The 13,226-nt window shown below is 39.7% G+C and overlaps 1 protein-coding gene across 4 annotated transcripts; it reads right to left on the reverse strand.

Annotated features, from left to right (window-relative positions):
• Window positions 1-405: 405 nt before the first annotated feature.
• On the reverse strand, window positions 406-6,857 carry LOC116255708 (putative leucine-rich repeat receptor-like protein kinase At2g19210). 4 transcript variants are annotated; one of them, XM_031631623.2, is made up of 13 exons: window positions 6,705-6,857; window positions 4,737-5,295; window positions 4,098-4,555; window positions 3,508-3,637; window positions 3,349-3,420; window positions 3,150-3,221; window positions 2,992-3,072; window positions 2,734-2,891; window positions 2,333-2,595; window positions 2,122-2,248; window positions 1,854-1,916; window positions 1,549-1,738; window positions 406-1,017 (listed from the first exon to the last, which is right to left on the reverse strand). In XM_031631623.2, the coding sequence occupies exons 1-13, from the start codon at window positions 6,850-6,852 to the stop codon at window positions 570-572; spliced, it is 2,769 nt and encodes a 922-aa protein (XP_031487483.1). In that variant the 5' UTR covers window positions 6,853-6,857; the 3' UTR covers window positions 406-569. The 4 variants fall into 4 exon arrangements, with proteins under 4 accessions (XP_031487483.1, XP_031487486.1, XP_031487484.1 ...); XM_031631626.2 differs by lacking the exon at window positions 6,705-6,857 and adding an exon at window positions 6,406-6,665; XM_031631624.2 differs by lacking the exon at window positions 6,705-6,857 and adding an exon at window positions 5,637-6,387.
• Window positions 6,858-13,226: the final 6,369 nt, after the last annotated feature.

A 13,226-nucleotide genomic window follows, 5' to 3' on the forward strand; every position in this document is an offset into this window, starting at 1 on the left:
ACGCCAGCGCCATTGCTTCCAGAAACGTTAGGCGTTGTTTGCCAATATGAACAGCAAAATTTTCTTCTATGCATTTATCCCAAAGACTTAAGTACATTTATAGAACACTAACTCACAGTATTCCATGAATCTGCCCTCACTTTTGGGGCAGATAATTATTCTCATGGCCAAATGAACCATTTTGATGCCTTGGAATTTGGTTATATTTTTGCTGTACCAACTCAACCGATCTGATCTAATCAAGGTGAGAATTTGAATTCAGGTTCAAATGTCTATTTCCTACAATCGAGTCTAACTAAAACTTGCTTAATAACTGACCTTTGCCTGCATTTATATTCAGAATTGTTGCCAAACCTCACCAATCTCACCGATTCTAGCTGTTTGGGATCAAGAAGATCCAATCCATGCATTAACATTCCCAGGTCAGTTACGATTTTTTGATTGGCTAATTGCAGTAAAAGCGACTGATACATTGGGCAATCGCGATCAACAGCATAAGAAATTTACGTATGACATGAAAAACAGTGGAGATTTTTTGGTACAAGGATCTCCAATGCAGACGTCTGTCTTTACCTCGCAGATGGATACACGGATGAATCTGCGTCCGATATGGTAGTAGTACTTAATGATTCTCTGCCAAATGATAGTGATGTGGATTTTCCCCACTTTCTGTCGCTTATAGTTCTCTCTCTAGATGTCTCGATGTCCATGGCTTCTTTCAACTCAGCCACAACCTCTGTCATGATAGGCCTTATGACCGACTTCTCTTGAGTGCATGTCATTGCCGTCTCTGCAACCTTCCACATGGAGTTGATATCATATTGACCTTGTAGTCTGGGATCAATAATACTTCTGATGTCCCCTCTCATAAGTTCCGGCAGAACAAGTTGAACTATTGGTACTCTTTCTCCCTTGACATTAGTTGATATTGCAGGTCGGCCAGTAATGAGCTCAAACAGGACAACTCCAAATCCATACACGTCACTCTTCTCGGTTACTTTGTTGGTGTACAAATACCTAAACAGAAAACAGAGATTAACGATCAAATTCATTTTAATGAAAGTAGTCCTCAATTTCAGTGAAAGATTAGAAGGAAAAAAAGAGAAGAAAATAGTCGGATCGTGTTGCAGAAACACAAGTAGCAAGAGGATTCCATGTCCCCTGTTTGTGCAGAATGTTGAATGAGGAACTCAAAATAATGAGTCCGTTCCAAGAACAATTTCTCTGTTACTAAATATAAGGCAAGATGCATGGTTAGAAATTATAAGTGATTGCCCCTTTAGCGTTCTCGGGAAACTTAATAAACCAGACCATTATGGCTTCTTGTGTGCATCAAAATCACATGCTCAGTAGCCTACTGAGCACCTTGCTCTTGTGCAAAGTGGCCAGAGACCTCTAGCTATTTTACTGCAACAATCTATGACCTGCACTTAGATGGAGAACTCATGATTCATGTAAACACCTTGACTCAAACTGGCCGTTTCAGAGATCTTGTGCACAACTTATCTCTACAAAATCAATCTTGCCTTAACGAGGAAAATGACGTACTCAGGGTCCAGGTATCCAGCTGTGCCAGCAACAGCGGTTGTAATATGTGTGATCTCATCGGAGACAACACTTTTTGATAGCCCAAAATCTGAAATCTTTGCTTCTAAGTTCTCATTGATAAGAATGTTGCTTGACTTTACATCCCTATGAATGAATGCTGGTGTGCATCCTGAATGCAAGTATTCCAGGCCTGCATCCCAAGTTTAAAATCCATTAAGTGTTTCTGTAATATAAAAAATTGAAGACAAATTAATATCAAACATGCACAAGAAAGACCATCATTGTTCAGATGATCGGGTGCTAACCTATTGCTGCATCCAAGGCAATGTGCAACCGTTGTTGCCAGTTCAACACATCAGCTGTTTCATCTGTAAAAGATACTGTCCTTCAGCTTTCTGAAAATCTGAAACTGAATTTCTTGGTTCTAAAGAATCTTAGAAGGATAAATGACAAAATAACTGAAACGAATACTTTGGAGATTGAAAGTGAGCAAATAGGATACTACAACGTTGGTACTTCGTCAACACTAGTTAATCAAATTTAAAAACCAGAGCTAGCATTTTTTTGGCATACCTGAAAGTCGTTTATGAAGGTTCCCATTAGCCATGTACTCATAAATTAGGATCATCTCCTTTTCATCAGCACAATACCCAATAAAGGGAGTTAAGTGTTTATGGTGAACTTGCATCAGCATCCTAACCTGCAGTCACATGTAAGCACTTACTGTTGGTTCGTGAAAAGTTGAACTACTTTTTTCCAAATAATTTCTTATCACCGTACGAACCTCGGCAGCAAATTCCTTGGTTCCTCGTTCAAGAAGTATTGGAGACACTTTTTTAACTGCGACTTCACGTCCATCTTTGAGGCATCCATAGAAGACAGTGCAAGATCCTCCTCTACCAATAACTTTCTCAAAATTATTCGTCATCTCCACCACTTCAGAGTAAATGAAAGTGCCACTTTTGGTGGATCGCAAGTTTGCATCTGGTCGCGGAAGATTGTCTGCTATTTCCTTGTCTTGTGGAGGACCGCGTACTCCCAGCTTGTCTATGTAAGAATTTGTTTTCTCTGTCAATTATGGAGTATATAATACATAGAGAGAGAAAGGGGGTGGGAGAGAGAGAGAGATAGATTGTCATATATTCAACTTCTTGTTGGCCTATGTAGCTTAAATAAACAACTCACCCTGTTTTCTTCGCTTGATCACACTGATCACCAAAAAAAGAACTAGGGTGGTGACGACAAGTGATACTACAACAGAAATCACAATTACATTCTTCCTGCGCTTTCCTTTTTGGTTACATTGGTGTTGTTCATGACAAATCTGAGGATTGCCATCAAGGCTGAAATAGTGGAAAAGTCGAAAAATTAGTTTTGTTAGCATTGCTGGACTAAGAACAAACTAATTGTTGCATTACTTGTGTTTTTAGGTTTGTGTCGAACCTTAATACAAGTACTCCATTCTTAATTCTTTCTTGCAAGTCAGGAGGGATCGGTCCAGAGAGGTCGTTGCTTGACAGATCACTGAATTTACACACCAAATATGCCATGAGAATTAGGAAATCTTGGATTGCACCATCCCAATCTAAAGAAGCACTCACATATTGAACACATTCTGGAGCTCTCGTAGAAATGGTGGCACTGGTCCCTTCAGGTTGTTCCTTGACAAGTTCCTAAATGAAGAATCAAGACATACAAAAGCAACAACAGTGGCAATAAATACAATGTCGTTAACTGAAGCCACAAACCTAAGATATGCAACTTGAAGAAGTTCATTTAGTTAGTATTTGGCAGACTCACAATCTTCTCAGCTCTGTCAGTTTAGAAATTTGTGGAGCAATTGAACCACTTAGCTCACTGTTGGAGAGATCCCTGCAAATGAAAAAAGTGTTCGTTAGCTTCCAAGAAAAGTACTATCGAGCCAACCAGTCGGCAGACAAGCTGAAGAAATCAACTCACAAAGTCACTATTCGTGGAGGGGAAGCATTATCACATGTCACACCATCCCAAGGAGAAACAGGAAAACAAGGATCTCCCATCCAATTTTTCTTTAGATTATAGAACCCTTTGATATCCTGAAGAGCACTAGCTGCATACAAAAGAATGGAGAATTTACAAGTAAAAGAGAAAATTGAAAAGGTGAAAAAAATCATAAATGAAGAAATCTGGACTAACTTTCTTCCAGATTAGAATAACCAATTCCGCTTAATAAAAAAAAAAAACTATAACACTGGCCCCAGTTTTCAGTTGACCTTCAAATGGCCTACTTACTTCTTAAATGAAGCATTAGGATGAATTCAATTGTCTCTCCCTATGTGTGTGTGTGCAGATTTATGCATGAATTCCCAAGCCTGAAAACTTCAACAAAACATGGAAATAAGGAAAGAGCCAAAATCCTAACATTGAACAATAACCTTACGATAGTTGTGAAATCAACGTACATTTAAGACAGAAGATCTTATCAAGAATTTGCGGCGATCAATATTGGATAAGAATAAGGGAAAGTAATGAAACAAGGAAAGGGATAAGAAACAGTAGAGAAAGCAAACCATCTTCAGGATGAGTTTTATAGCCAGTCAGCTGCAGGACTTGGTAGACCTCGAAAGAATTGAGGACAGCCCCCTCATCGGAAGGATTTGCTGACCTTATGGAGAATGAGTACTGGGAATCGGTTGTTGCTGCTCTTGAGTACAAAACAGTGCTTCTGCAGTAGTAAACTGGTGTAGAATTCCAGTTTTGGCCATTAAGCCGAACCTCCATTTGCCTCGAATTGGCGTGGGAGGGTAGCAGCACGTCGGCGAAATCCAAGAAAAGGTAGTAGCTATGGTCGACCCCGCCGGGCCAGGTGATAACTATCTCCTTGGAGTACGCCGCTGTCTGCATCACAGGCATGGGCAATCCAAAGGATGGCTGGCTGTTCTCTGTCACATTGAGACTAGTCTTCTTTGGCGTTCCATACTTACCGTAATCTGGATCCCATCTACGATCAAAGACGTCATACGGCCACCTATATCCATTAATCTGGTTAACAAAAATTCCCCAGTACGTCTTTTTTCTGGTATTCTCTACTAGCTAGTTAGCATCATCTTGAAAGTTACGAGTGGTGCTTGTTAGAATACTGCAAAATATCTCCCTTGGTACTAAGCTGCGGTTAATAATGAGAAAGATTGAAAAGAAGTTCAACTGACCGCGTGGCCGTGGAAGAGGTTGCTCCGACGTCGACCCTCATGTATGTCATCAGTGCTTGGGTGCTACTGGCCGGTGCATACATGTTTGGAGTAAGTGGCCGGAGCTTCAAACCGGAAATGAAAGGCGTTCCGTTTCCTGTATTAACAAGGCAAACATGGAAGAAAGTAGACGTTGCTTCGGCAATCAGTTCAGACCGATAGTGATGAGTGTTATTGTCCAGCTTCACAGTATCCCACAAATCCACACCCAGATAGATATCGAAGCTTGGTGGGCTGTTCTTGCGGTCGTAGTTGCCGTACATGAAAGAAGCCCGAAGGAGATACTTATACTGGGGGCCCAATGTCGTCAGCAGCTGGTAGCAGTTTCTTGTGTAGTTTGGGAAGTATCTCACCGTCGTGTATACTCTGTGCTCGGTGTCCTTCAAGGAACTATACGTGGGATCTATCGGCATGTTAACTCCACTTTCTACATACCCATCGTCAGGTGTCTGGTTGAGGTTGTCCGCCGGATTGGTGTAGTTTGGAGTCCCTGTTAGTCCACAGTCGATGTTGAGAAACCCTGCCACCAGATTATTGTTAGTATGCTGAAACACAGAAAAGTGAGAAATCTGCATCTTGACTAATGATTTTTCTTTTGCTTAATCTGTTCAATTCTTTACAAAGATGAAAAATAAGAAATTTCAATGTCCATCAACTAGTAATCGAAGTGTGTAGATAATTAAGTTCAAATCAACTAAGTTCATGAAATCCCTAAAACTTAACGCTTCCAAAGTTCTGACAGATGCCCAACTAATTCCCGATACCCGGCGACGTCCCGGCAAGCCAGCCCAGCCACCCATTTTTTATCCGGCCAAGTTGGGGGTGGGGGGTATTGATTTTTAATTTGATGCGCAGTCTTGCCTGAAACGTGTTTGATTGGCATTCGCCTATGCCACGACGATCTAGTCCATTGTCCGCAGCTCTACTGGACCTAGTTGTTGTTCAGGCTACGGGACCCTCCCTCCCTCCGGCAGTCTCCGCCCATCTACTGCCGTGCAACACTCAAGCTCTCTATATACTGCTCCAAAGATGTTCAACACCTCTCCGGGGATGGCAGATCTCTTGCTACCAAGACTTGAAAACGCCACGTCTTCCCCGTTAATTTCTCCAGCAGGCCTTGTCTTGCCACTTGTCTCCTTCCTTCACCAAATTACTGTTCCTGATGAACCGCTGCCGCCTGTCGGTCACAGGCCTCAGCCTTTGGCAGCTCCGTTGAACTTGTCGAAGAACGTCAGGGGGGGCTTATAGTATATTATTTTCATGCCTCCGCTGAACTTCTTTTTTGCTCACCATCTTTCCCAACCACTCTCCACCCGAGTTTCGCTCGGCAAGGCAACACGCGATTTCCCACTACTGTTATTGGCTCAAGTCTAATTTCCATTGTTTTCCTTCTTTTTCTTCCTTTGAGGAAGTCAAGAGCAACAACTGTTGTAGCTAGGTCGAGCAAGCCTTCCAAATAGAAATTGCAAATCGGCCTCTTAGCCGTAAAAGCTGAAGTGAAGGTAACCCTTTTCCTTGTAACAAGCTGTAACGAACATGATATTTATTTGTAACTCGTGTACATAAAACCCAGACCAACGGGCGTACTCTAAAGAAAAACTGAAAATGAGAAGCAAACGAAGAACGCGACCATTTTTCAGTGACTGCTAGAGGAGTCTACGTTGCCTGATTCGAAAACTGCAAGCTTCGGCTCAGTTAATTGACGGAAGCCTTCTGCTGCGCACCCTTGAAAATCATCGAGGGAACTTCAACTCCCAGGAGTACTTATTTTTATTATCTGAGGGAAAAAAAGTTTCTACAGAAACAAGAGGAGGAAGTTGGTGGTAAAAATTTCCATCTTCTCGTCTCCAGAGAAGGTTATGGCCCTCTTCTGGCAATATTATCAGTGAGAATGATACAACAACTAAGGAAGAAAGCTCTAACTTTTACCTCTTTGTGCTTCAGCTAGAAAGAGGGAAGCCGTACAGCAGAATAAAACGAAGAAACCATGTGTGTTCGTCATCTTCCTTGCACTCTTTGGCTTTCTGGATCTAAATGAATTCAGTAGTTCGCCTATCTTCTTTTGGTGTGGAGACATGAAAAGAGATATTTGGCAGGGGATCATAAATGCTGGTTGGTGAATAGCAATGGCAGGTTTTCAATTTTGTAGGCCCCATCCAACTAAGTGTCTTGAATACTTGTCTTGAGTTACAGCTATAGGGGGCTGTATGAACAAGAAAACCATCATAGAAGATGAAGAATGATGTACAGAAACGGGTATTAGCAATCCAGCTTTAGCGAAGGATGCACTATATTCAATACATCTTTTTAAACGGGTATTCCATCTTCACGCATTCAATGTGACTAACGGGCTTTTGCCATATAGCACGATCATTCTCTTCCGCAACCGCCACCTTGTTCCAGTAAAGATGCTTGGCTAGCTAGCTATATCCTCGATTTAATTCGCTTTTCAATCTTCCTGAATTCTCTTGCCATCCTTTACAGTACCTTTTCCAGCAGGACACAATAATATGCACATAAATGTAAATGAACTCCCATTCTATAAGCTAGTGACATGCATGCATAGAAAACACTGTACAAAAAGTATATAAAAAGTAAATAAACACACATTCCTTCTTTGAACAACACTATTGTAATCAATGACACAAGCTTAATAGTCTCCAGAGTACGGAAACCATAGCAGTTATAGATATTAATTCTGAAAAAAAAAAATGCATGCCCATGTATTTATATATAGCTGATATAGACCCATGGACCCTCTCTCATGAATTGCGATATGCAATGTATAATTATATATTAATGCGGACCAAAACAAGATCATTGGCTAAGATGCCAATTACAATGGGAATTGTTCTGCTGACCTTGTTTAGGCTTATTAAATAGTGAAGCATGACAATAGTGAATATTATCCAATGCTAAAGAAGCAGGTGCTACGTAATCTTGAACCCAAAAAACATGGCTTTTTCATCTCAATTATGCACGTAATCTAGAATGAAAAAACGTGTTTTGCACACATCTACTTGTCGAAGGAGAACACATCTGCTTGTCGAAGAGCCCCTCCTAAAGAACAAGCAAGGGCATGTAAACCATAACAACTACGTACGGCTGGATTTAAGTTGCCAGAAAAATCAAGTAGGTCTCTTGGTGATCTTGCTTCAAAATGTAAAAGAGGAAGTCACACAATATAAAGGAATGTCTCCTCTCTTTGTAGGTCATGTGAAGAACAACATTGTCAGAAACAGCCCGACACTCGAGAGAAGTTTTATGGTTGGACGTAGGTCTCATGCCCGGACCACTCAGAAAATCCTCCGTGCTGCGCTACCTATTTTTCTTCATTACTCATTTCAAAGTCCGTCCTAAACAATGCTGCAGTAAACTGGATTTGGTCATTAAACGATATGATGAATTTCATGTGTTGTCGAATAGGCAGATGCCAATTGAGAATTTGGATTCAAAGAACAATCAAATTTGATCCCATAACCAAATCCAACGGACTAAAAGTCTATATATATTATATATATATATATATATGTGTGTGTGTACTTACGTACGTATTATTTTGTCATTGGAATGTTTGGACTAACCAAATGGTGTTTTATATACATGCAAAAATGAGTTAAGTATGTACTATGTAGTGGAACGTCAAGTCCATAAAGCTCCTGAAGCCAGCACTTCCAGAGGGAAGACGTATTGAGTCATTAATGCTTTAAAGTTCCCTTCTTCAATAGAATCGACCCAACCACCAATTAACAGAATAAAAAAATATCTTTTTTGAGAAGAAGAGAACGGATATATATGTATAAGACCATCCACTCGTGTCAGATGTCATATTGCTGTTGGATGGTTGAAATTTAAAAATTTGTGGTTAAAAATTATTCCCTATATTGACACTAACAACGGTTTTATGGTGTGATGATAGTGGTTTTGGTAATAACCTAGGGTCTTTTAATGAAAAATTTGTAAATCTTAAGTATTTGGCAGCATTATCTAATTTCTTATATATATATATATATATATATATATATATATAGCATTGAAAATATAAGGAAACTAAAAGTAATGAAAAACTGATATGCGGTGCCTTTAAATTAAGTTGACGAGTGCCGAATCCTTTTATCATTAATTCCATTGGAATTGACAATTCACGACAGTTGGACAATGTTGCTTGGAGTTTCCTTCATTTAGTCCACTTTTTGAGTTGGCAGTCATTTTCTTTATCATAATCACCTCCTCCAAGCATGTAAATAAATGATAAGCTGATAAAAAAGCCAGAAATGACCGTGGCGAGAGAAAGTTCCTCCTGCAAAGGCAAAAAGTGGAAAGGTCAAAGATAGTTACCTTTGTGCCATGTGAAAAGCCAAGAGACAAGTCGGCCACTGATCTCAATAGTCGACTGGCGCATTCAAGGGAGACTCATTGGGTGAGATAAGCATTCTAGCACTGTGTCAGACTAGAGCGCAAAGCCTCAGGTGCAGAGTTAAAAATCTGGCTTACAAGGGCCGACTTGTAAGAAGTTTTACAGCGATAAAAATACATTTTTCAAAAATTTACAAGGGCTAAATAATTTTTCTTTTCTTTTCTTCTTCGGCACTAGTCGGCAGCTCCTTAAATAACGTATGAGTTGTTTGGCAGTAAAAACATTTACCCATAAATCCATAAATATGTAAATGTGTTTTAAAGATTATGTAGATTCATAAAACAATAGTTTTAGTATTTTATGAATATACTTTAATCTTTACAATAAATTCATAAAATACTCAAAAAATATCAACCAACCCTTTAAGATTGAGGGGAATAAATCTTGGTTGGAGTCCCCTCGTCCATTTAAATGATGATAGCAACTGGTTGACTTTACATGCTTCAGCTTTCAACTGAGGAAATTGAGTTCATAAAATTAGAAAAGGACGACAAATTTTTGTTTGCTGTTACAGGACCAGCTAAGAAACGGACCGGCATTAAATCATTTTCAAATATTTTGGAGAACTTCCAAAATCGTACCCCGATAATTAATGCCCGTTTACAATTTTTATATTTTCCGGCACATCCATGGCCCATGTCAGAAATTTTTAACAAAAGAAACTTAATTACATTTGTGTGGTAATAATAATTTCTGGGTTTTTTTTATTTTAAAGGGGTTTAGAAACAAGCCAGTGAATTGAAAAGTAACAGTATAAAAAAGCACTCATGGAAAGTGAAAACATTTGGGCAAACAAAAAAACAAATCATTAATTTGGTGAGGAATATTAATTTGTTTTGAGGAAATTTTTGGTTCACATGCTGCGTTTGATGTCTTAAAATTTTCTACCTCCACCTTTCCCCAAAGGCTATTGTGGTTCTATAGAAGGAACTTAATTTGTTGGGGCCTGGACCCCCTCAAAGGGCTCACATCTTGGCTTGGTTCGTGCTACTCGATTGAATTAAGACTCAAGTAAACTTGCAACATTTGGGGTCTCCTTTAACTTCAATTTGTCCCCTATGCAAGCCTGATCAATAAGAAAGAGACTGGGGCTCACTTCTTCAAGCCTTTCCATTCAGCAGGACCACCATTTTTTTTTTCATCGTAGTCGTGGACAACTGGTCCGGGAAATCCTTTTCGAGAGACTTTATTATGTGGATCACATGAGGTTCATCTAATTACTTGGCACGAAATGGTGCATGGTTCGTTTTGATTGTTCAATTAACTCCTATATCAACATGCTGTGTTGTTTTGGTCACCAAAGAACGGCACAGTCCACCCCTAGCAATTGATCCTCGGTGCAATGGGATTTGTTATGCCCACAGGAGTTTTCGCCTGACTTGTCTTGCAAACTGTTTGGACCACGACTCATGAATACGGGTGCGCTAATGCACTGCTGTTTGTGTAGTTGAGACATGCCCCTGTTCGATTCTTATAGATGTTACTTTTTCTTGTTGACATTGAGATAAAGTACTAGATGGAGTTTTCTTCCCCAACCCCTTCTCTCTCTCTCAGCTTCGTGGCGCATTTGGGAGGAGCGCAACAACATAGTCTTTAAGGACACCTTCTTTTTGCCAGATTCTGTGGCTCGTCTTGTGCAAGGAGATGTCCAGTTTGCCATTCAGTTGAAGCGCCGCTGTCCGTTTGCGACTGGGTGACTGTGCCGCGCCGCCTTTCCTCTCTCTTATTTTTCTGTGCTTTGTATTGTATATTCCCCGTTCCTGATTCTGTTTTTGCGGTTTGTATTTTTGCGAATGTTCCTAGAGGACTTCTTGTCCCCAAATTTTGTTATATATTCTCATTTTATAGCTCTCTCTCTCTCTCTTAGTCAGTTAAAACCGTCATCTATGTTGACCAGGTGTTTGGTGCATGGGTCATCAACCGACCGTTTGGATGATGAATCAACCATTATCCGTCCCTTTTTTGAGATACTTTGGCACTTTGGAACTTCTGTATGATGACTGTGGGTTGCCCTTATGAAGAATGGTCCTCATTTAGGTTCGGAGTCATTGACAACCAAAATCATCAAACAGTCCTTCGAGAGCACAAAGTGCTTACCCATTCAGTCTCTTATGTTAAAAATCAAGGTGTTCTGTTTGTCTTGGTAGTTGCAGAACACTTGAGATCGTTGCTTCTTGGGTTTCCTTGAAATCCGGATTGTGTTGATCCATTTCCATAAAACTCCTCACATTTGAGCCATCGGTTCTTGTACACACACCTCTTCTTTCCATTTTTCCTGTAATATTTGTGATCTCCCAAATTACCCTAAATATTGCTTTATCACATATTTTCTGGAGCTAAAGAGCATAATCAGCTTAAATATTGCAGAAATATCAAATTGGCAAGGTTTCATGTTTTTGTGGAAGAACTGCCTAAAGAGCCTATTGAAAGTTCTACGCATTATTTTTCTTCCCATGAGCAAGACTTCAACTAAATTTTCTTTCAATATACCCCATGCAGAAAACGAAACAAGCTGTGGAGAAAATATACCCACACAAAGCCGTGCATGTTCCTATACTACAGGCTAGAAATTGTTAACAGAAGGACCAAGGTTACAATGACCATCCCGAATCAGTTTGTGGCTTTCCTTCAACTTCCTCAATAGCTGGCATTTACATTTTCAATGTATTCATATTCAGAATTTGACTAGCTGACGATCTGAAAATCAAATGTATCAGTGTTAGATTTCATTACCAAACCAACCACTTCAAGCTTTGAGTCAATAATCAAATAAATATAAGCCACTGTTGTTCCTCATTAGATGCGATATTTCCTTTTCTTGCTGCAATTTCACTCACACAAAAAGTATTAATTTTGGCAATCTCAATCAAAGACGTGTTGAACTTTCAACCAGCCCAGCCATTCAAGCAGCTCCACAAGTAATTTAGATATAACATAGAAAGAGTCCTTAAGATTATGTTCTTCACACGAGAATTAATTTTATTAAATAAGTTTGATAGAAAATTATCTGTTGATGGCTGTCTTTACCTTGCAGATGGATAAATATCTGAATCTGTATCAGATAGAGAGGTGGACCTTATTGGTGCTTTGCTCCTTGAAAATGAATGCCTGGAACTTTTCCACAGCCACTGATATCAATAGTGGGCCGGAGCATTCACATGGTCCTAGCAGCAGGGGAGAAGCAAATTTTGCTTTCAAGGGCCAACTTATACTTCTCAAAATTTCTATAGGGGTTAAAACTTCAAACCCCAGAAGCTGCACAGTTGCTGTACTTCTCATGTAGTTTTTGGTTTTTGGAAGGTAATGAAGTCACACCTAAATACCGTGTTTTCCTCGGATGGTGTTATGGTTTTTGGTACCCTATTGAGGAAGCATTACTAAGCCCATTTACAATACAATATTTTAGCCGCATTACTGATGTCAAACATCAAAAACCATTGCAGAAATGGCAATTTTACTACCTATTGCCTGCAGCACCGTGTTCCCGGTAGCACCTTAACCATCAAGCCGATTCCCCTCTATTAGTGAGAAGCCTGCTATCTCTATGTCAGGAACATGGATTAGACCATAAAACATGGTAGCGGATGTGCAAAACGTAGTCATAGGATAAAGTTCCATTCAACATTCTCTGAGGAGTAACAATTTATTACTGGTGCTTCCAGTGCGTGAGTTAGGTTATTGAAAGAGTGGAACAATGGATCCCCTTATCCAGCTTCTAGAGATGACACTGCAGAGTCGCAATACATAACGAATGCCAAGAAGCTGGAATAAGCAACCTAAATTACTGATTGACCAAAACATGCAAGGCTGAAGAAAACTAATAAACTTATAGCTTTGAAAGTGAAGTTTCCTCTGCCAAGAAGCCTTCTTCATTGTAAACCGCCCTGAACAAATGGATTCACAAACATTAATCAATCGGATACCATTAGAGACAATCCAGATTGTTGAAGATCATGGAATAACGTTCTGTTCTCTCTCTTCTTCTTGGTTTTTTTTTTTTTTAATCTTTGATAGTTCTGCTAGTTTGGTTCCAA

This window comes from Nymphaea colorata, chromosome 6 (assembly GCF_008831285.2).
Source record: "Nymphaea colorata isolate Beijing-Zhang1983 chromosome 6, ASM883128v2, whole genome shotgun sequence".
NCBI classification, from domain to species: Eukaryota; Viridiplantae; Streptophyta; class Magnoliopsida; order Nymphaeales; family Nymphaeaceae; genus Nymphaea; species Nymphaea colorata.

What these genes read in the sequence shown, in the direction of transcription:
- LOC116255708 (XM_031631623.2), bottom strand. Translation starts at nt 6,852, where the DNA reads ATGTCTCCACACCAAAAGAAGATAGGCGAACTACTGAATTCATTTAGA. An exon ending in TCTAGCTGAAGCACAAAGAG is followed by an intron (nt 5,296 to 6,704) that starts GTAAAAGTTAGA and finishes ATCTGGTGGCAG; the next exon opens with GGTTTCTCAACATCGACTGT. An exon ending in TAAAACTCATCCTGAAGATG is followed by an intron (nt 3,638 to 4,097) that starts GTTTGCTTTCTC and finishes TTTTGTATGCAG; the next exon opens with CTAGTGCTCTTCAGGATATC.